The following is a 23,174-nucleotide window of genomic DNA, read 5'->3' as shown; positions in this document are numbered from 1 at the left end:
AAATGCATATTTGATTTACTTGTTAATAAATCATTACGTAAAAGCAGATGTAATAGCATGTAAACAATTTACAGCTAAAACTCTTTTTAATTTTCAGGTATTAATGGTCTAGAACTTAAAACTTTTATGGGGATTCAAATGACTCCTTAATGATTAAACTTGCCTACAAATAGGGTCTAGCGATTTATCATTAGCCCTAGCTTGATTATGTTTGTATAATGACCTAGATTTTTAGCCCAACACAAGTTTACCGCTCAAGCTTAAGGCCTACAAGGCTAGGTCACTTGGCCAGGCAAGGCAGCTCGGCTCATTTCCCCCCTCATGGGTACTGGGTAGGCACTCGAACAAGGATAGCTATTACAACCTATTGGACAATGCTCTATGGGCCTCACCATGATGTATATGTTTGGTCGGAGTCAGCATATACTTTTCCAGATCATTTGAGGGCATGAGCCAAAGAACAAGCAGATCCAAACGGATTAGTTTTGTCCACGTCCGTGCCCTACACAACATGTTGGAGGACAAATGAGCATTACAATAGGCCTCGGGAAGTTTTGTTTTATAGCGGTGTTGAGATTTGGATTTATCTCATCAAGCTCCAAAATGATTTGAAAAAATAGATGAAATACACTGTTAAAATACACATATCATGGTGAGGCCTATGGAACACTGCCCAGTAGCCACCCAGCGCAAGTGGCAATCCGTGTCCCACAAGAAGTGCAAAGTGGAGTATGCACGACTCAAATTAAATCATCCAGAAAGTGTTTCCACAACTTAGATGGTTAATTAAATAATAATTATATAAAACAGTGCATTAACAGTTGATTAGTTGATAAAAACAGAACTAAAAAATGGTTTGAGTAAAACAAATAAATTTCCATAAATCAGATAGTAAAATCATTAAAGATGATTCATATTTTAGGTTTATAACCTAACTATAGTTGGTTCCATGGCTTTTACGGTTTAGCTTAAGAGTTGCATGTTTGGCACGTTACCAATGCAGCTGCCTGCGTATCATCTGTGACACTCTGCAGAGTATCGAGTAACTCGTACACACGTCAAGAAACAACAAAAAGGGCTGTAGAGAAAAACCACGCTCGGAGTCGGGGCGCGTAAACCCCCGTCTTCCTGACAAACCCTACAAAACCCCTGCGAAAGAGACTCGCGCCCCTCTCTCTCTCTCTCTCTCTCTCTCTCTAACAGCGAAAAATTTCATCCGGAAGCCTTTCAAACTCTCCGTAATTCCACATAAAATCTCCCCATTTAACGGGAGGAGATGAATTGTAGCTAGAAATCTAGTTTTCCCTCCCCTCGATTCTGGGGTTTGGAGAAAATGGCCAGGGTTCTAGCATTAGGGATCGTTTCTGGAATAGCATCAGCAGCTCTAGCAACAGAGCATGCTTATGCGGATTCTCCATTTAGTTTCTCTCCATTCTCTTCTAACCCTCCTGCCTCTTCTTCAAATCCTACTCAAGCTCCTCTACAAACTCCGCCGCCAGTGCCGAAAGAGGAGAAGAGCGCCGGGAACGATAATCCGCGGACCACAGCAGCTGGGTTTGATCCGGAAGCTCTGGAGAGAGGGGCGAAGGCACTGCGCGAGATCAGCAGCTCATCACAAGCAAAAAAAGTATGGTTGATTTCTGTTTTATCTTTTCAACTGTTCCGATTGGTTGTAAGATAAAGTTAGGGTTCTTGTTAGGTGTTTGAATTGATGAAAAAGCAAGAAGAGACGAAGCAGGCGGAGTTGGCGGTAAAGAGAGCAGAGTTTGAGGCGTTACAGTCTCAGTTCGAAACTGTGAGTTTGTTAGTGTTTTTTTTTATTTTTATTTTTATTTTTATTTTGAGCAAGCAACAATATATTTTTATTGAAATTAAGGCTACGGGAAAGCTTTGTTTCATATTAAAACTATACATTAATTTTCAAATCTTTGGTTCTTGGATATAATTTATGTTACTTGAAAGTATATTTTCTTGTTTTGTTTTCAAATCAGAATCTGTCTGATAGATATTTCTTTTAATATGCTGCTATTTTTTCTGCAAATAAAAACCATTTCTGGGATGGTTGGAGTGAAGTGATTCACATTGGTATTTTCAATCGTTACTTTAGATGGAGTGCACAAGTGGTTGAGGGACGTAGATCTGGTGCTTAAATCTTTGAATAGAAAGAAAATACTCATGAATGTTAGGTGCTGTTTGGATGCCAGTAAAATTTTAAGTTGCAAATACTTTACGGGATTTTGACCGTACTGACCTCGAAGTTTGGGAAAATTACCTAGAAAGCTACGACGTTCCATATATGCCAAGAGTGGCCTTCTGACAAGCTTAGGATATTTTTTAAGACAAAAATGCCCATCCTTGGTTCAGAAGTCGTACGGTCCTGGAGAGATGGAGTGGCTACTCTCCCGAGAAAGTGACGAATTGGCTACTCCCTCGCCACCAGGCAATGGCTGGTGCTCGGTGCTTATGTGTTTCATCCATGCCGTCTATAATCCATGCCGCCCATCCTTTTTGCCATGTCATTTTAGGGGTAAGGCATCCATGCCGTGTCATTTTAGGAGTAAGGCACCCATGCCGTCCATAATCCATGCTGTCCATAATCCATGCAGCATATCCTTTTTTCCGTGTCATTTTAGGGGTAAGGCCCAAATATCAGCCGACAAGGTGGATAGAAGTGGATACTGCCTAAGTCAGGACTTTTTGAGCCCACAACGAGCTAGCCGACAGGGTGGATGGATCAAATCACCCTATTGTGGGCCTTAGTTATGGTACCAATGGTTTGGTAGAAAAGGAAGTGAACATGTTGAAAACTACAGCCACAATCCAGGCAACATGACAACCGCGACCCATATAACATGGTAACTATGACCCATGCAAACCACGACCCATATGGCAACTGCGACACGTATAACATGACAACCACGACCCATATAACATGACAACCACGACCCGTATAATATAACTACCACGACCCATATAACATGACAACCACGACCCATATAGCCTGCATTTCCTGCTCCTGCAGTCTATCAATAGTCATCTCATATTAAAAAAAAAACGTTAGGCTAGCTCTGGTACGAAAAGGCACGTTACTTTTCTAACTTTGATGGACGGTAAGAATCTTATGTGCATGTATGGGTCGTGGTTGTCATGTAATCTGGGAGCAGGAAATGAGAACCACAACTCATATTACATGACAACCACGAGGGTCGTGGTTGTAATGTGGTAAGGGTCGTGGTTGTAAGATCCTTACCGTCCATCAAAGTTAGTACATGACATACGTAGATATCGTGCAAACGATATCTGTATAGTAGCATAGGTCGCATCCAGTGATTGTAATGCGGTAAGAGTTGTGGTTGTCATGAGGTATGGGTCGTGGTTGTCATGTTATATGGGTCGTGGTTGTCATGTTATATGGGTCGTGGTGAACATGCAACAACCGCGACCCATATAACATGACAACCACGACCCACATAACATGATAACTACGATCCATGACAACTACAACCCATATAACATGACAACCACGACTCATATAACATGACAACCACGACCCATATAACACAGTCACTGCCAAAAGAGAAGTTTAGAGTTGCACAAGACTGCAAGTTTCTTCCACTTAAGTTTGCAAATGAGGATATTATCATCCTCCTCACTCTCATTATCACTGGTTATTACTTTTGAACAGTGTTTTCTTTTACTTGTAAAGGATAGTGTAAAACTCTCCTCGCAACTACTGTCGTTTTCTAAAGCTACACTCTCACTTCTCTGGTCAGAATACTGTTCAACTGTTTTTTAAAGATCATTTTAGGGTTTGATCCCAAAAATGAGACGGATATAAATCTAAGGTGGAACACACCACAGGAAATCAACTGACAACCACGACCCATAAAAACTACAACCCATATAACATAACAACCATGACTCCATAGGAAACCAAGACCCATATAACATGACAACCACAACTATAATTACAATACAATATGAAGAACAATTCTCTTCAACGGGCACCCAACGAGCTGAAAAGCTCTGTTGAGAAGGTCCATATAACATGGGTTGTGGTTCTCATGTTGTATGGGTCGTGGTTCTCGTGTTATATGGATCGTGGTTCTCGTGTTATATGGATCGTGGTTGCCATTTCGTTTTCCCCCGATCCACGATCCAATCAACGTTGGATGACAACCACGATTCAATGTTCATGTGAACCACAATCACATGACAGGGTTGTTGTTGTCATACACATTGGGTCGTGGTTCCCAACCACGATCCATTGTGGATGACAACCACGACCCATTGTTTGTCATATCCACGACCATTGCCTTTGGAATCAGCGCGACCCTTTGGAATCAGTGCCTTAACCATTGGTTGACCAACCTATAAAAGTGGTACTTGGGTTTCAAATTACTTTGACAAGCCAATCCGAACCAATATCCTTATTGCAACACCTTAAGCATTTATAGATTTATTTGCTCATTCAATCAAAATAATGAAGGAGATATTCGAAGAAGCCATCGAGTCCTTTTTGCGTTCTTCCTTTATGGGCGATCCCTTTCCTTTCCTCAGGGATGTTGACGATCTTCCAAACTTCGGCAACTCGACAATTTCAATAGGCACCCATCGAGCTAAAAAACTCTGTTGAGAATTTCCATGGAGTCCCTGACCCATATTACATGACAACCACGACCCATATAACATAACAACCACGACTCATATTACATGACAGCCACGACCCATATAACATAACAACCACGACTCATATAATGTAACAACCACGACCCATATAACATGAGAACCACGACCATAATTACAATACAATATGAATAACAGTTCTCTTCAATGGGCACCCAGCGAGCTGAAAAACTCTGTTGAGAATGTCTTGTTTAAGCTTGATTTCTGAACAGAATTTTTGATCAGGCTAAAACAAGACATTCTCAATAGAGTTTTTCAGCTTGCTGAGTGCTCGTTGAAGAGAACTGTTATTCATATTGTATTTTTATTATGGTCGTGGTTCTCATGTTATATGGGTCGTGGTTGTTATGTTATATGAGTCGTGGTTGTTATGTTGTATGGGTCGTGGTTGTCATGAATCGTAGTTATTAACATGGGTCGTGGTTCGCATGTGAAATGGGTCGTTGTTGTCCAAGGTGTCCCATATCGGTTACGTATCGGCCGTAACGGCCGATACGTAACGGTAACGGTGGGGTCCGTTACGCGATACGGGGGCGTAACGGGCGATGCCCTGATTTTGCTACCGTAACGGCTGTTATTGACCCGTAACGGCTGTTACGGGCCTTAAAAAATAGGAAAAAAAATACTTACCTTTTTTTTTTCTTTCTTTCTTTTCTTCTTCTTCTTCTTCTTCTCGGGAAGCTGCAGCTGCGGCCGCGGTGGCCTGCTTCTTCTTCCTCTCTCTCTCTCTCTCTTACTCTCCTACTCTCTTTTCTTTCCCTCTTTTTTCTTCTCTCTTCTTTCCCTCTTTTTTCTTTTCGGTTTCCCTCTCTCCTTTTTTTAAAAAATTTATTTAATTCACAGGTGTACCGCACACCAGCTAGCTGCTGGAGGTACGTGTCATGCTAAGACGAGCGCTGACACTCTTCGAGCTCCGAGTTGTACGAACGGTTCAAAGGAGATCAAAGTTACGTGGGCTCCACAGTGATGTATTTATTATATCTACACCGTTCATCTATTTTCAGAGATCATTTTAGAGCACCACCAAAAAAATGAATTATATCCAAAGATCGTCTGGACCACACCAAAAATAGCAGCGGAGATAATGATTTTCACCGTTAAACAATTCGTAGGGCCCACCGTAACGTTTATTTTCCATCCAATCTGTTCAAGCCTCAAATGAATGGACGGTTTAGATATAACACATGTTAGCTTGATCTAAAACTTTTGTAGCTCCCAATAAATTTTTAATGGTGAACTTTTAATTGTTGTTGTTTCTTATGGTGCAGTCCACCTGAGCTTTGGATGTGCCTCATTTTTTGGCTCATTCCCTAAATTTATTTTGGCAAAATGGATGGACGTTGTGGATATAACACATTCATCACGGGTGGGGCCCAAAAAACTTTGACACGTGTGCTACACTTCACAATGCGAGTCCCACCTAATTCGGGCCCTTAAAAAATTGTACATGAGACATATATTAACTTAAAATTTACCAATTAAATTATGGACTACAATTGCTAACTCACAATGCCAAAATCAAATTGTTTGAATAGTTTTAATTGTTAATTTGTGGACTTTTATTTTTTAAAATAGGGCCTTTTGATTTTTTCATGATTCACTATCCAATAAATGTCCACCAATTCATAAGTAGGATAATGGCAATAAATTGTATGAATTTGAGGCTAATTTGGGGCATAGATTGGTCCTCCAAGTCAGCCCCAAATTGGCAGCGCCATCTACTTGAATTTAATTTCATTTTTTAAAAGAACTTTTGGGAGAAATGATATCAAATTGTTAAGTATATAAATTAAATGTTTAGAAAATTAAATATTTGAATTTTGTAGTCAAATTCAGGTTACCTGGTTCAAAAATTAATCATACAGTCCGATACAACTTCTCACCAAAGAGTGGACTGTTACACCACCATAAACATGTTCCAATTTATAAATGAATGCATATTTGGAATGCTTAGAATATTCTGGATTTAATCCATATTTTTTTGGCAAAAAATAAAAATAAAAATTGCACCGTTACAGGCCGTTACACCCCCGTATCCAACCAATACGCCAACCGATACCGATACGGGATACCTTGTAGTTGTCATGTTATATGGGTCGTAGCCCTAAAATGACACGGCAAAAGGATAGGCGGCATGGATTATATACATACTTCAATGTGGGGCCCATATGGGTCATGGTTCTCATGTTATATGGGTCGCGGTTGTTACATGTTCATTTCCTTTACTACCAAATGACATGATAGCCATTGGTATAATAGCCTACGGCCAACAATGGGGAGATCTGTTCCGTCCACCTTGTCGGCCAGCTCGGTGTGGACCCAGAAAGTTATTTTTGGGCAATGTCTACTTCTAACAAACATCACAGTGAGCATGGAAAGTTTCAATAGTGGGTTCCATTGTCACGAAATTTTTTCTATTATGTGACCCACACGAGCTCTGGATCTGGCTGATATTTGGGCCCTAGCTCTAAAATGACATGGCAAAAAGGATGGGCGGCATGGATTATACACATTCATCAATGTGGGCCCCACAAGTTTGGTCCTTGCCCACGCGCAAAAATAGGGTTCCATACACATCACTTTCTTGGCATTAAATACGATGTAACTTCTTATTCCCTGCAAAACCGTACAACTATTGAAACAATGACAAGGGCATTTTGGTCCAAGTAATTTTCGGAAGCTTGTCAGAAGGCCACTCTTGGGATATGTGGAACGTCATAGCTTTCTAGGTAATTTGCCCAAACTTCGAGGTTAGTATGGTCAAATTCCCATACTTTACACATAAAACTCTTTTGAGGTGTCAAGTGTCGAAAGTCTGTCTTGTTTGGCTTAAAGCTGTAAAGTGTTTACATGTAAACAACTTTTTGTGTTTGGATAACTTGTGAAGTGTTTACAACCCATAATGGGGTATTCACCCAAATAGAGCTTGGAGTGGCAAATTCCCTCTAAAATCTTTAAATGGCATAAAAGGGCTTGATTTAAGATGGGCCATTGGGTTAAGCCCATCTTGATAAAGCCCTGGGCCAATCCTTAGGCTAAACCAAGCATTAGGTGGGCCACACAAGTAGGCCCACTGATTCAAATGTCCTCATTGTTTGACTCTAAGGCCAAAAATACCCAGATCCACAAATAAGATGGGCCACACGACGTGGAACGATGAGGATGGGATGCCAACCATAGCTTTGTTTGTGGGCCCACGGTGATGTCTGTGTGAAATCAACTATGTGCATCAATTTCTCTAGCTCATGTTAGGATGTGAGCCCAAAAGTAAGGCATATCCAAAACTCAAGCGAGCCACACCACAGGAAACAATGGGGATGGTAATGTCCACTGTTGAACATTTCCTGGGGCCCACCATGATGTTTATGTCAGCTAGCCTATTAATAAGGTGATTCACACAAGGATGAAGAGAACACAAATATCAGCCCGTTAATATGAGCTGGAGAAAGTGATGGACAATGCGGACATCACAGTGGGCCCAACAGAGTCTTAGGTTACACGGGCTCTGTATAATGGGGTTACATGAATCTTGTGTCCGGTTGAGAGAGGAGAGTCCTCTCTTTTTCTGTTAATAAGGTGATTCACACAAGGATGAAGAGAACACAAATATCAGCCCGTTAATATGAGCTGGAGAAAGTGATGGACAACGCGGACATCACAGTGGGCCCAACATAGCCTTGGGTTACATCGGGCTCTATATAATGGGGTTACACGAATCTCGCGTCCGGTTGAGAGAGGAGAGTCCTCTCCTTTTCTGTTAATAAGGTGATTCACACAAGGATGAAGAGAACACAAATATCAGCCCGTTAATATGAGCTGGAGAAAGTGATGGACAACGCGGACATCACAGTGGGCCCAACATAGCCTTGGGTTACACCGGGCTCTGCATAATGGGGTTACACGAATCTCGCATCCGGTTGAGACCAACCCCCCACACACACACACACCAAAAAAAAAAAAACAACCATCCATAAGTCTCCTTCCCAAGCCACAATCTAAAAAAATGACCGTTGGCTTGTAATCAGAAACACAACAATTTGCCATGATTTTAAAAACTACATTTCCTCTAAAGTGTTTACAACCTACCTATAAACATTTCACAGGCAAGTTGAGGCATCCAAACACCCGCTGCAATGTCTTTACTTATAACCCTTACAACTAAAGGATTTAACAGGCATCCAAACGACCCCTTAGGGCTCCATCCAAAAAGAAAGGAACATTTTCATCAGACTAATTGGCTTGATCATCCCACTCATGAAGAAAGGAACATTTGTTACACTCCAAAACCTAGAGGATCACTACCCAAGCTAAATAAATTCATTCACCATAAAGTGAGGCTCTTTACAAGCATATACTTTCCTCATAGCAGGAAAAAAAAACCTAATCTCTAATCCTAACCATCCACACACTCGATTCTTTCCCTTAGAATATTCACTTAAAATATTCTCAAACTAACACGTTTTCCTTTTTTGAAAAAAAAAAAAACACTGAATTGAAGGATACTGAATAGATTAAACAGCCTATTGAAATAAACACAACAACTCGTTGATCTCAGTCAACCTATATAAAATGACCATTGCACAACGCCCATGGGACTTTTGTGCCGTCATTGCCGGTCCCAATCCTGAATAAAGGGGGAGGGTTGTGTCAGGTTCGCAGCCAGCGTGAAACTTTTGGAACAACTTTTATCAAAGAGTGTGGCGTGACAGGATTCATGTATCTAACCCCAATGAATTGGGATAAGGCTTCAATGATGATGATGATGATTAAATGAAACATAAAACTATAATTCCTATCATACTCCTACAACCCAATCATATTTCGCAATAACCTCCACAATCATGTTGGAATTGCATGATCTTGGGTCGTGTGAACTCTTGACTCAGTATGCGTCCGAGTGGGGCCTATTTCCTGTGGCATTGTTTGGCACCCAAAAAGTGGCCATAAATTAATTGACAACATTGCCCCTGCATGATGATGTTATGATTGCAGCGTGGTGTATCTTTATAGTGATCTTTCTCAGCTTGCGAATAAACATGACGGGAGTTCATGCATTTCCATAAGTTGGTAGTGACATCTGCAGCTATCTGCCACCCTCTTCTACGCACGGATCTACCCTTCAACATGTAAAATCAAGCTATGATGTATTGAAGTTTTTCTCTGCAATTTATGCTGCAATTAGATGCAGACAAAATAAAACTTTGCACTAATTCAGGTGAAGCAGATATTGTTTTGTCTCTGTGTAATGTTTCTATGATTTACCAGATGTCTGTAAACTGAATATTATCTAGCATTCTGTCATTTTACATGTCCTTGCCTTTATGTCATTGTTAATATCTTTTTATCTTGCAGGACAGACAGCGGGTAATCTATGAAGAGCAGAAAAAAATAGTTCAGCAACAGGCACAAACAAAAGCTCAAATGGCTCGCTATGAAGATGAATTGGCAAGGAAGAGGATGCAGGCATGCCATCAATTTGCTCTTTCTGCTGATGAATTTGTATTTGAAGCAGGGTAGTTAATTTCTCTTCTGTTCTTCTTCTTCCTTTTTTCCCTGCAGGCAGAGACTGAAAATCAAAGATCAAGGAATCAAGAGCTTGTGAGAATGCAAGAAGAATCATCCATCAGACAGGAACAAGCTCGCCGTGCAACAGAGGAACAGATTCATGCCCAGCGTCGGCAAACAGAGAGGGAGAAGGCAGAAATAGAACGGGAAACAATCAGAGTCAAGGCTATGGCAGAAGCAGAAGGGAGAGCACATGAAGCAAAACTAGCTGAAGATGTAAATAAACGGATGCTAGTAGAACGAGCAAATGCAGAGAGGGAGAAATGGGTTGCAGCTATAAACACAACTTTTGAGCATATAGGAGGTGCAAACTCAATTCCACAAATATATGCATAGCTTAAGCATTCATAGTGAAATATAGCCAGAAAAATATCTTTGGCAGGTTGAACGCGATATGCATTTCCTTCTTGATCTTTTTTTTTTTTTTTGGAAATCTCACAAGCTGAACACTTTCTAGAAATGCCATGGAGTGACAATTAAATTGTTGATAGATTTCCCACAACCGCTTGCATGTTTTTTTTTTTCGAAGGGGATATATTAGGTGACCAAGTGAATTTTTTCTTTTTAATGGATAACCAAATGGCTGATGTTTATCCTCCACAAACCAACAACTTTATGAGATTCTTAGTTGACGGGTTTAAACACCATGATTTGCCAAAGCTTGACTGAATGGATTTTATTCTGTCTTTTACAGGTGGTTTGCGGGCTATACTAACAGATCAGAATAAATTGGTTGTAGCTGTTGGGGGAGTGACAGCTCTTGCAGCTGGGATTTACACAACTAGGTATTCTTTGTGTTTACGTGCTTATTTTGCAAATATACTGTATGCCCTGTAATGTCTATTACTTAGTGGTCACTTTGGAAATAAAGAAGTGCATCCTGATGTGGTGTTTAATGTTGAAAATTATATTTGTCTTAGGTTTACTAGTTGCTTCATGGTCTTTTACGCAATGTTGTCCAGGATTCTTGTGGTTTCTTTGGAATCATTAAGCATACTGGTTTTTTCCTTTTAATCCTTCCAAGGTGCTATTTTTGTTTTGGCTGGCACTGTTTAATCAATTTCTGCCTTCTGTAGTGCGTACCTTTGTTCAGTTTAGTTTCTTGATAACATTTTGAAGGGCTAGTAGTTGAATTGCATAATGATCCCAAAGAGTGGAAACAATTTGTCCTCATTGTTTCTTTGCTTGGTGATCTGCCTGTACATGATTGGGTTATGGATGGACCAAGTCTTTCATCAGTGAGTCAGGAAGCTAGGCTAGGTTCAGAAATGAGCCCCCTCATAACTCACATGATCAGGGGTCAAGTTGTCAGACATCAGCCAAAAGAAAAAATCTGCCAGCCTATGCATGATCGGGTTATGGATGGACTAAGTTTCATCAGTGAGTCAGGAAGTTAGGCTAGGTTCAGAAATGAGCCCCCTCATAACTCACATGATCAGGGGTCAAGTTGTCAGACATCAGCCAAAAGAAAAAATCTGCCAGCTTGTACGTGATTGGGTTATGGATGGACTATGTCTTTCATCAGTGAGTCATGAAGCTAGGCTAGGTTCAGAAATGGGCCCTCTCATAACTCACATGATCAGGGGTAAGTTCTCAGACATTAGCCAAAAGAAAAAAATCTGCTAAGACTCTGGCCCAGCAGTGTCAGCCTAGCATTTGCCAATGCCAAGTAGAGATGGGCTCATCAGCCAGCTAAGTCGGCAAGCTTTAAATGAGCTATCCTTCTTGCACTTCAGATTTCAGAAGGTTGGTTTTGCTGACCTTCTGATCAGTTGTAGGCTGTAATAGTGGGGGCCTTCAAGCCGATGGCTTTGGAGTGTTTAAAGTGGAGACTAAGCTAACCATCTATACTCAGTCTTCCATCCGTTAAGAACTAATGATACAGTTAGAATTTTCTGCTGCATGCGGAATGAAGAATCCGTAGATCATCTTCTGCTCCACTGCCCTTTCTCTTCTCAAATCTGGGCTGATTTCTGCTTCTGTTTCAACGTCAGTTGGTGTGCTCCTTGTTCGGCAGCACACTTCTTCCAAGCCTGGTATGGGGTTAGCTTTGGCAATCTCAGATCCATCCTATGGAGGATGGGCATCCTTGCGGTCTGGTGGGCAGTTTGGGAGGAAAGAAACCAGAGATGTTTCTCGGACGTATCTAGTTCAGCTCATGTGGTAACCTCTAGAGCTAAGCGTCTGCTGGTGGAATGGGCGTCCCAAACTGATAGGTTAAAGGGTCAGGATTTGGCTTTTATTGGCATGTAATGGTGTTGTTTTCTCAGGAATCTCTGCCCTCTCAGCAGATTCTCCTTTTTGTATATCTCCTTTCCTTTAATATATATTTCATTACCTTTCAAAAAAAAAAAAAGAACTAATGATACAACTGTTGCTGAGAAAACAACTTCCAGGAACAGGAAGGGATTGTGCCTTCTTTATCATTTTATGCGTCCATTGTCTTTGTAGTTCGATTCCTTGATTGTGGTCAGATGCAGTAGGTGGGTGGTTATTGTTCATTCTGGATTGACGTTCTTTCCAATGAGACCTGTGACTTGTATCTAAGCAAAACAAGGGATTTCAGAGTCCAGGCGCAAAATATATTCCAAAACTGCGAGGGTTATCTTGTCAAAGTATTTGGAATGAAAAGCTGTTCAGGCCAAAGTGCCACTTGGCAAGTCCTCAAGACCAAAAAAAAAAAAAAAAAAACAGAGTAGACTGATACCAGCTCTTATAATGTTCATTTGTACTGTCATGTACAGGAAGTTCTGGATTTGTATTATCTTGTGCATCGCATTTTCTTGTAGGAGAAAGTTGACTGATGGTTGTCCTTTTTTTCTTCCTGTGCAGAGAAGGTGCTAGGGTGATATGGGGCTATGTGGACAGAATATTAGGGCAACCATCCCTGATCAGAGAGTCCTCTAGAGGGAAATACCCTTGGTCTGGTTTGTTCTCTCGCGCCATGAGCTCATTATCACATAAAACTGACAAAGGAGCTGGCTCAGGGAAAAATGGAAATGGTTTTGGTGATGTGATTCTAAATCCTTCTCTTAAAAAGAGAATTGAACAGTTGGCTGGTGCTACTGCAAATACAAAATCCCATCAGGCTCCATTTCGCAACATGCTGTTCTATGGCCCTCCAGGGACGGGGAAAACTATGGCTGCCAGAGAACTAGCTCGTAAATCTGTATGTAATCATGTCATGCCATTGCCCATTAATAACTATGATAGCAATTAATGCATTTCTAATTATTTTATAACATACTTCCAGGGTCTGGATTATGCTTTAATGACTGGTGGAGATGTTGCGCCATTGGGATCACAGGCTGTCACCAAGATACATCAGCTTTTTGATTGGGCTAAGAAGTCTCGGAAGGGTTTGCTGCTTTTCATTGATGAAGCAGATGCATTTTTGTGTGAGTAAGTGATCCTACTACGTAATATGTTTTCCATTATGCTGGTGGTATTAGTTCCGATCTGGTAATTGTCTGTGGTACCTGTGCTTGTTAGGTTGGTAATAAGTGCAGGATCCAAATTTTGGTTTCCATGACACTGTTTGCCACTTAGATGCAGCCATGTGTCTGTAGTTGATGGGTACCATAGAAACTTTCACCATGTTGCGTGTTTGTACGTTGATATTTTTGGGTATGTCAGACAACTCTACCATCCCAGCTGGATCCAACCAGCTGAGAATGATCCTCTAATGCCAATTTCCACAAGAGATTTTAGCTGTCAGTCGTGCCCTGATCACATGGTGATTATTCATTCACCATACTTGGATGCCTGTCTCTTTAGCACTTAACAGGACAAAAGTACCAGCCTATGGAACAGAGTCTGTTTGAGGCCATACATCGACATGATAATACTGAAGTTAATATTTTTATGTTTTAAATACAAATTTTTTATTTTTTGTTTTGTTTTGTTTGAGGAGTGTTTAGATACCATATCAAAAGATGTAAAACTCAAATCAAGATAGATAGAGATAAACTAGAACTATATTAATAATACAAAACAAGAGTGCTTCTTCCTACCAGTTGTTTGGTGATGTGTCTAGTGCCCATGTCAGACATCCGTTTCTGACACTGCAATTTAAATAAAATGGAGTGTCCTTATATTTACACTGGAGCATCTACACATTTGCATTTTTAACTGTGTGATTAAATTGATACCTTTGTACCCTTGTACATTCCCCTTCTGTGTTGCATTACATTTTAATCAATTTCTTGCAACCCACACGAGAGTAGAGACCCATGATTCTGATTTTGCAGGCGCAATAAGACTTACATGAGTGAATCCCAACGAAGCGCTCTCAACGCCCTCCTATTCCGTACAGGAGACCAGTCCAAGGACATAGTCCTTGCCCTTGCTACCAACCGACCGGGTGATCTAGATTCTGCCGTTGCTGACCGCATCGATGAGGCTCTTGAATTTCCCTTGCCCGGGGAAGAGGAACGCTTCAAATTGCTTAAACTGTATCTAGACAAATACATTGCGCAGGCAGGTGAAAAGAAAAGCAATTGGCTGCCCCTTTTCCGGCGACAACAGCAGAAAATACAGATCAAAGGCTTGAGCGATGATGTTATTCGAGAAGCCGCGGTCAAAACTGTAGGGTTTTCAGGCAGGGAGATTGCTAAACTGATGGCGAGCATTCAGGCAGCTGTATATGGAAGCAAGGACTGCGAGCTGGACCCAAACTTGTTCCGGGAGGTGGTGGATTACAAGGTTGCAGAGCATCAGCAGAGGAGGAAGCTTGCTGGTGAGGGGGGTCCGAATCCTTGATCTTCTGCTGCTGCCTATGTTGTTTTTGGTCACTGACCATAGGTAAGCAGGTGAGTGTCTACTGTTCTTTCCCATCTTGTTATTTCTCCCCTTTCTTGGGGCAATTTTGGTATATTTTTCAATTTCAGTAACTGGATATGGTGTGATGATTCAAGTGCCATTTCCAATAAAAACTGATGTGGTGCATGCATACTTTTTACAAAAACAAATTTTTTTTTTCCCCACAATCACTAGGTGGTTATGTAATTTTTTGAAGGATGATCGTGACATGTGATGCATACTGCAGGGTGTATGGTGATGGATTCATTTGGTGGGCCGTACCATGTATAAAGCATTTAGCCCAACAGTCACACTGGCTGGATGATATTAACCAATAACCATATGACTGGTAGCTCATAGTTGGATGGTAAAAAACGATGAGTGATGATCTACATTCGAGACTAAAAACTCTGATCTGATTGGAGCGATTTTTGTGCTATGACTCATCCATGGTGGTTCCATGAGAGCGGTCTAAAACATGCTGGTGTCATGTGGTGGCCCAATCAGACTGCATTTTTGAGTGTCACACAGAAGGTGCATCTCATGTTCTCAAATACTGGAAATTCTTGTTCCCCTGAGGGACATGAAAAATTTGTACCACAAAAATCCGAAACTTTACATGTGGCACTCTCACAGGATTCATTTTCGCTGTGGTCACGTTCAAAATATGGTTTCTGAAACTCTCTTTCCCATTCTTTAGTGAATTTTGTCAGATTGGATTGAACTTGAGTTGCAACTAGTTTCTATGGGGATTGAAACCTTTGGGTTTGAATCTTAGGGCTTCCTAGAACACTGGCTAGAATTGAATTCCTGACCTCACCTTTTCAACATTTGTATCACAGTCATTAGGTTAAAGGGCCCAACCTATTGCCCAGCTCCTTTTGGAGAAAGGAATTTAATAGTCTGGAATTTTCCTGACCGTCAATGGAACAGATAAGATTAGTTTACACAGAATCTGCAGTAGTGCAATTTAAATTTAGACGTTCCTTTGTCAAAAGAACAAGTTGACCAGACCCACATTGGGCTGAAAGCCTGAAACCTATAACTCTTAGGGCCAAATTTGTGCTCATTGCCAACCCCACTCGGTGTATGAATTTTCAAAGAATTTGCAGGCAGTTCTTCCAACTAACAACTGGCTTGTTCGTCATGATCTTGAACTGGTCTTCCAAGATTGTGATTAAAAAAAAAAAATGCATGATTTTTTTTTTTCCTGCAGCACTTGAATGTGGACTATTGAATTGACCTACACTAATATGTTCAATAGAGAAATGACCACAATTGTAATTTCCTTAGTATCTATAACTAGTCCTCAAATTACATCTGCATTCCATGTGAGGCCAACTTCAAAGTAACATGGATTGCAATTTGGAGCCAACTCCCTCAACATGAATATTAAGGTAACTGAAATTCAGTTCCTCTTTATTGAGTTAACCATTGTAATCCATAGTGCATCCAAAACGCCAAGTAAACCCATTTTTCTAATGAAACATTTTCAACATTAAATTCCTCTACTGACCGAAAATAGCATAAACTACTTTCCAAACAAATTTTTATGTCAGAGGTATGCATTGAGAGAAGGGAATGTCTGCAAATAAATCCTGTCCGAATTGAACCTGAATACGGGCAGACATTGAGGTGCCGCTGTTGGCTGCAGCCCCGTTTGCCACAATGTAAGCAAATTAAAGCAGATAAATTTAAAAATGGAGTCAGATATAAAACTGTGATGACTTGGGGTTATTCTCATAATACATACTTCTGTATTCAATTTATATGGAGACAAAGTAAATGAACCTGAATGCAGAGAATTGCTTGGAAAGAGGCATCCCAAGAGTGCGCTGATTGGTATGCCTAATCAAAGGGGCCCATCTAGTCATGGCTGAAAGGGACACATTCGGTATTGATTGGAATGCCCCATTGGCCTTTGCCTATATGGGCTCCTTGCGTAGGCAGATGATCAGTTGCACATGTATCATCGTCATCTTCTAAGCCTTAACCAACTAATTGGGGTTGGCTACATGAATCCTTTTCTATCATTCCACTCTATCAAAGGCCATAAATTCAGTTTTTCATAGGTCATCAGTTGCCCACTTATGCAGTTGGCATTTCATTGGAGACAAAAAAACCATCTCTGATCCCAGTCAATCCAGCTCCAGGCAGTCTAATCTCCAGCTGCATTGCATTCCTCCAGCAATTTTAGGATATGATGCTCAGGGGCGCTAAGAGATGGTGCGATAAAGCGGTTAGTTGGGACCGGACGTACCCTTGATCCGCCCACTTCATACACGGGGGGTGCTCTTTCCATCACAAATGGCACATCAGCCCTCCTTCGCACATTCGCTGACAGCCATTCGTTCCACATTCTTCCATCCTGAATGCCAAAATAATGAAAAAAAATTAAAAAGACATGCATTTGATTGTGCCATTTATTCAATTTAGTTGTTTAGGTCTAACTAAGTTTCCACTTGCTATTTCTTTCGACTTTAGATTGGACTGAGAATGATTGTGGTTTTGAAACTTTGGGTGTGTTTGGACATGCTATCAAAATGAATCACAATGACTTCTTTCATAGTGAAAATAGCCAATTTGTAGTTTCCTCCTTAAGCTTTCACAATGTCATTATGGACTTCAAATTTCAATTTTGTTCCTTCCAAGTTGGATTTGAAAAGAACAAAACTTGCAGTTGAGGGCTAATGTGAATACGGGAACTGATCACCAACAACTGGAAGTACAATACAACCAATCTCTCACACAGTCAGAATTTTTCTTGCATCCATTTTTGCTGTTGAAAATACCATATATTCAACAGAAAATGATTGTCAAAATGGGCAGTAGGTCAATCGAACCTACAGGTGGTGGTAGGTGTTCCCTCGTATATGATGATAGCAAAAATCATGACTTAATTGTCATTTTCCTCTTGATTAAACTGAATGGTCGCAATTCAATCCACCAGTGCATCCAAACACGCCTTAAAAACTGGTCTTCTTTGTTGTTATAGAGTTTTCTAGTTGAAGTAATTAGAATTGGATTAAGTTCAGGGGCTAGCCTCCTTTATTCCTTGTGCTTGCTGAGTGCATGCTCGAATTCTCCAAGCTAAGATGATTAATTCCATTGGGGTCTGAATTTGTTGCATGTCTAAGATATGGATTGCATCACATAATGAAAAGGGGAGAGTTATTTGATACTCTGGCAGTGCATGATGCTTGATATACAGGTGGCAGACACTAACTCAAATGAAACTGACGTAATCACGAATCAACCGTCACAAATAAACATAATTTTCGGTTCAAGATACATGCAAACCGGGACCATAATTTGTACAGTTTGATTTGAATCACTTTTATGCCATGATTGCAGTTTTAAATAATTTCAAAGAGCCCTGCATATCATCTGTCACACTGACAGAGTATCAAAGTTTTTCTCTAGCGGAAATTACTCCAAAAATAATCTCCTTCTCATAACATGTGAGAGAAATAAACAACAAAAGAGGAAGAAGATAGCTGATTGAGCAACTCTCCAACAGAGGCACAGTTCTCCAACAAGTGTTCGGAGAAAACTGCCTTGGGGCATCAGCATAGTAGCATTAGCTACTTCAATTCGCTTTTACAGAATTTCCACTTGATTTTCAGGAGCTGATTTGGTCAGGTTAGTCGGGGAAACACCAAGTTTGGTTAGGCCATGACCATGGGCCCCACCTTGATGTATGTGTTGTATATCCACATCCGTTTTGCCAACTCATCTTAGGGCATGTGCCCAAAATAAGAAGCAGATCCAAATCCCAGATGAACCACACCACAAGGAACAACGGTGATTGAATGTGATCAAGCTGATATTTGTGTTTTCCCTTTAAAAGGGTGGATGGCAAATAAACATTGTGGTGGGCCCTAGGATATTTTAATGGTGGGCATTCAACCACCATTTCTTCCTGTTGTGTGGTTCGCTTGAGATTTGGATCTGCCTCAATTTTGAGCGCATGCCATAAAATGAGCTGCCAAAAGCAGATGGACGGTGTGGAAATTCAACATATACATCAAGGTCGGCTCCACAGTCACGGCCTGACTGAACTCGGTGTTACCCTGCCCTGACAATCTGTGCCCTTGACTTTCCGCCCTTCCTAATACAATCCTTAATACATCTTCTCAAGAAAAAGGTTCAGAGAATTAATATGGTATGATAAGAAAAAGATGCTAATCCATCATTCAAATCACAGGAAAAAAATGTCCATTCATCAAACCCCTACCATCACTCAAATCATAGGAAAAAGGAGAAATATAAGAAGAGAAGACTCATGAATATGATGATTTGAACTAGAACACTAGATCATGCAGCTGACCAACAGAATCAGGAATTGGGTCTGTGCTTACATTTAGAATCGACGGTTCCAGAAGTGGGCATTTGACTGGCTGATCACTCTCCAAGGGCTCAACCGGGCGTTCAACCGGCTTAAACTCCACCATGATCTCAATCCCATGTGAAACAGCAATAGCTGTCGCAGTATCCTCTATCTCTGCGTTTGGTGGCAATGCCTCCCTTCCGTCCTGCGTCATACACCCACAAAACCATCAATACAACTACACCTAAGCTCCATTTGAGCAGAATGTAGCTTCTAGTATATAGCAGAAAAGAGCATGAAAATGCCAATCACAACGCAATCTCTTTGAATAACTGAGGTTGCCGGCCCCATAAGCGTCGGCCGCAGTGACATCTAAGAGTGAATTCTTCTCCAGAAACAACAGAACAGCTTGAACATTCTCTTCAAATGAATAAGAATCACAAGTCTGTGAAATTTAAATATCACAGGCAGAGCTAATCATCTGATCTATCGCTACATGATGGACAAATCACATCAATAAAAATCTTGGAAATTATTGTCAAGAACAAAACTAATTCAATGGCTGAAGCAATCACTTTCTTTCATGATCATCCCACTTTCTTTTATGATTATCCACAGTGGTCTTTGGATTGATTTAAGGAATTTCGACAAAAAAACAATCTAAGATAAACAATCACTTTTAGATCTACAAACCAACAATTGGCAGGTATTTATGCAAGGCTAGATCAAATGAAGCAAAATATCATGCACAGAGCTAGTTGGAACTTTGAAAATCTGCTACCGTGAGTCCAAGAACTCCAAAAATTTAGGAAAACTCAACTAGTTAGGAGAAAATATACGAAGAAGTAATGGTATCAAATATCAAATTAAAGAAAATCCAAAACATAGATTTTCAAATCGAATCGTGAGAAAAGATCCGAAAAATTCCGGAGAAAGCTATTATTGCTATAAAAAAAAACCCATGAAACAGATTACCAAAATCTAGTGGAGAACACTGCCAAAGAACCCAAGAGCTAAATATGAAAAAAGAAAGAAAAAGAAAAGGATAAAAGCAATCATAAATTGAAAAGAAACGGTATTTTTCACAAAAAGAATTCAAGACCCATAGATCCAAAACAATGAAATATCTTTAAACAAACGAACAAAGGAAGACTATCCACAAAAAAGCATATGAGAGAAGTCAAAGATAAAACAAACACTCAAAAATCCAAAACAAATGGAAAAAAAGTCAAATAAATAAAAATCCTTATGGGAACCACTATTTACAACTACCCCTTTTAATCTTTCCATACAACTATTTTGCATTCTGGCAATTGAAATAGTATGCCCTTTTAGTTTACTGTTTCAAATCTAGAAGTTGAAAGTGGGTGTATACTAATCAATCAATATGGGTGTAGATATCAATTCCCAAAATTATATAAAGGAAAAAAAAAAAAGAATTAACCAGAAATTAAACAAAAAAACCAATGAAAGGCAAATACCCATAAAAGAATACAATCAAATACAAAAGATGAATGAGAGCTGAGCTGCTTACAAGTGCGCTTTGCGATCGTCTATGGCCGTTTCTGCTGCTTGAAAACCGAGAGAAAATGCCCACCATTCTCTCTCTCTCTCTCTCTCTCTCTCTCTCTCTCTCTCTCGTTTTCTGGCTCCTTTTGGATTGGAATATTGCTGCAGAGAGAGAGAGAGAGAGAGAGAGAGAGAGAGAGTTGGTTGGGTGGTGGTGAGTCTGATCTGATCGGACGCATTTGGAGTATTTGAATTCTCTATTTTCTATATATTTTTCTATTATTATTGCTGCTTTCGTTATGAAAAGGACGGTGACGAGAATCCATGCAGCTATCTACAACCCCCCGTTTTTTCTTTTAGTAGGTGCAATTCGGGTCGGGTCCGGGTTTCGACTTTCTCGACAAGCTTCACCAGAGTCGTCGGACTCAAAAGACCAATGGTTTTTATACCAAACCGTATTCCCCACTTTTCAAAATTGAAAGCCCAAGTAGACCGTGTGCTGACCCTCGAGTGAGGCCATCCCAAGTACGAATGGCAATGGGTCGGGTCAGTCCGACTCCGACTGATCCCACCCGAGTTCATGTCACGTCGGGTCAGGTTGTCAAGGTCCTTGGGTTAGGTTCAGGTCAAAATTTGAATTCGAGTTAGGTTAGGGTTGAGTTAATTCGAGATGGTGTGGCCTTTATCATGGGGCCCACTTCGATGTATGTATTCTATAACCACACTGTCTATCCTTCTTGCTGGATCTTTTTAAGGGTATGAGCGGCCAGAGAAATTTAAGGCTGAATGGATGACTCAAACCATCAACATGAAGAATAAAACTCTTTAATGGGTCACATTTAACTCAAAAAATCAAACGACATAATCATTTTTGAAGTTTGATTGTTGGATAATAGCTTATTTATCACAGTGGACGACTCAGATCATTGTTTCATCTCAGCATCTGGACCCAACGAGGCGTCACATTCTGGAGGAAGTGGATTGCCTACTAGTACCTGAGTACGCTTTAGTGTACCGAGTAAAATCTGTAGGTCCCTCAGTGATTTTTGTCTTTTCGAGTCCAGAATTGAAGCATATCTAAAGCTCAAGCGGACTACACGGCATGAAATAGTATGAATTGAATGCATATGGTTGAAAACTTCTCAGGGCTATAAAAGTTTTGGATGAAGTTGATATTTGTGTTTTCCCTTCATCTATGCCTGTGTGATCTCATGAACAAGTTGGATTACAAATAAACATCACTATGAGCCCTAAGAAGGTTAACGGTGAATGCCATTTTTTCCACTGTTTTGTGTGGTGTGGTTCATTTGACCTGTGGATATGCTTCAAGTTTGGGCTCATGCTCCGAAATGATTTGAAAAAATTGATGGATGGCGTGGATAAGAGACATACGTCAAGTGGGCCCCACATAGTTTACATGGTACCCTATATAGCTTATTGAGTAAACTCTGTGGACCCACGTGTCTGATCCACATTGTCCATCCATTTTAGAAGCTAATTTTAGGTAATGGGCCCAACATTTAAGCATGTCCAAAGCTCAAGTGGACCACATCACAAGAAACAATGTGAATTGAAGGCCTACAGTTAAGTACTTCTTGGGGGGCCATAAAATCTTTTACTCAAGCTGATATTTTTGTTTTCCCTTCATTCATACCTGTATCACCTTATGAAAAGGTTGGATTACAAATAAATAACATTGTAGGCTCTAGAAAGGTTTCAATGGTGGACATCTTTATCCTATAGTGCGGCCCACTTGAGCTTTGGATATACTTCAATTTTGAGCTCACATTTTAAAATAATATGAAAAACTATTGATGACATGGATAAGACACATACATTACATTGGTCCCACATAGTTTACAGAGTACCCTATAGCGTATTGAGTTACTTAGTGCGTGGTTGGTTTCCAATGGCCGCAAAATGAGCTATGCGCATAATGATTAGGGTGGCAAATTGGCAATGGGTTGAGTTTCGCTGAGTCTGGGCCTAGTCGGAAACTTAATACTCGAGGCATAGGCTCAACAAACAGGCCCAAGCCCAAGCTAAAAGAAATTACTAAGGCTCGCCTACCCTAGCAATCTTGGCAAAAAATTTAATAAAATACCTATATTCTCCGGTTGGATTTTCTTATGCATAGGTCTAATGAGCTGTACTTGTATAAAAATAAATAAATATTTTAGAGGAATAAAAAGAAATAGACATTTTAGGAGAATAAAACTAATATATATATTCAAAATGGATAAATTGCCTAACCAGTGATTAGAATGGGATACTTGTGAGATAT

General features: G+C 40.3%; 2 protein-coding genes across 2 annotated transcripts; one reads left to right on the top strand and one right to left on the bottom strand.

The window, feature by feature from the left end:
* The first annotated feature begins 1,180 nt into the window (after positions 1-1,180).
* On the top strand, positions 1,181-15,166 carry LOC131247975 (uncharacterized). The gene is made up of 8 exons (XM_058247985.1): positions 1,181-1,627; positions 1,700-1,795; positions 10,039-10,149; positions 10,246-10,555; positions 10,946-11,036; positions 13,084-13,420; positions 13,505-13,653; positions 14,502-15,166. The coding sequence occupies exons 1-8, from the start codon at positions 1,334-1,336 to the stop codon at positions 15,010-15,012; spliced, it is 1,899 nt and encodes a 632-aa protein (XP_058103968.1). The 5' UTR covers positions 1,181-1,333; the 3' UTR covers positions 15,013-15,166.
* Positions 15,167-16,740: 1,574 nt separating this feature from the next.
* Positions 16,741-21,193, bottom strand: LOC131247976 (uncharacterized). Its single transcript, XM_058247986.1, has 3 exons — positions 20,916-21,193; positions 19,413-19,586; positions 16,741-17,419 (listed from the first exon to the last, which is right to left on the bottom strand). Exons 1-3 carry the CDS (start codon positions 20,979-20,981, stop codon positions 17,210-17,212), a joined length of 450 nt encoding a protein of 149 aa, XP_058103969.1. The 5' UTR covers positions 20,982-21,193; the 3' UTR covers positions 16,741-17,209.
* Between the last annotated feature and the right edge of the window lie 1,981 nt (positions 21,194-23,174).

The sequence above is a fragment of the Magnolia sinica genome, chromosome 6 (assembly GCF_029962835.1).
Source record: "Magnolia sinica isolate HGM2019 chromosome 6, MsV1, whole genome shotgun sequence".
NCBI classification, from domain to species: Eukaryota; Viridiplantae; Streptophyta; class Magnoliopsida; order Magnoliales; family Magnoliaceae; genus Magnolia; species Magnolia sinica.
The sequence above is the reverse complement of the archived record's forward strand: the minus strand, read 5'-3'. Positions and strand labels throughout refer to the sequence as shown.

Excerpts from the sequence above, each read along its gene's own strand:
- LOC131247975 (XM_058247985.1), top strand. The coding sequence starts at position 1,334 with ATGGCCAGGGTTCTAGCATTAGGGATCGTTTCTGGAATAGCATCAGCA. Across the intron at positions 10,150-10,245 it reads TGGCAAGGAAGAGGATGCAG|GCAGAGACTGAAAATCAAAG; the intron begins GCATGCCATCAA and ends TTTTCCCTGCAG. Across the intron at positions 10,556-10,945 it reads AACTTTTGAGCATATAGGAG|GTGGTTTGCGGGCTATACTA; the intron begins GTGCAAACTCAA and ends TGTCTTTTACAG.
- LOC131247976 (XM_058247986.1), bottom strand. The coding sequence starts at position 20,981 with ATGGTGGGCATTTTCTCTCGGTTTTCAAGCAGCAGAAACGGCCATAGA. Across the intron at positions 19,587-20,915 it reads GACGATCGCAAAGCGCACTT|GACGGAAGGGAGGCATTGCC; the intron begins GTAAGCAGCTCA and ends TGTATGACGCAG. Across the intron at positions 17,420-19,412 it reads TGGAACCGTCGATTCTAAAT|GATGGAAGAATGTGGAACGA; the intron begins GTAAGCACAGAC and ends TTTGGCATTCAG.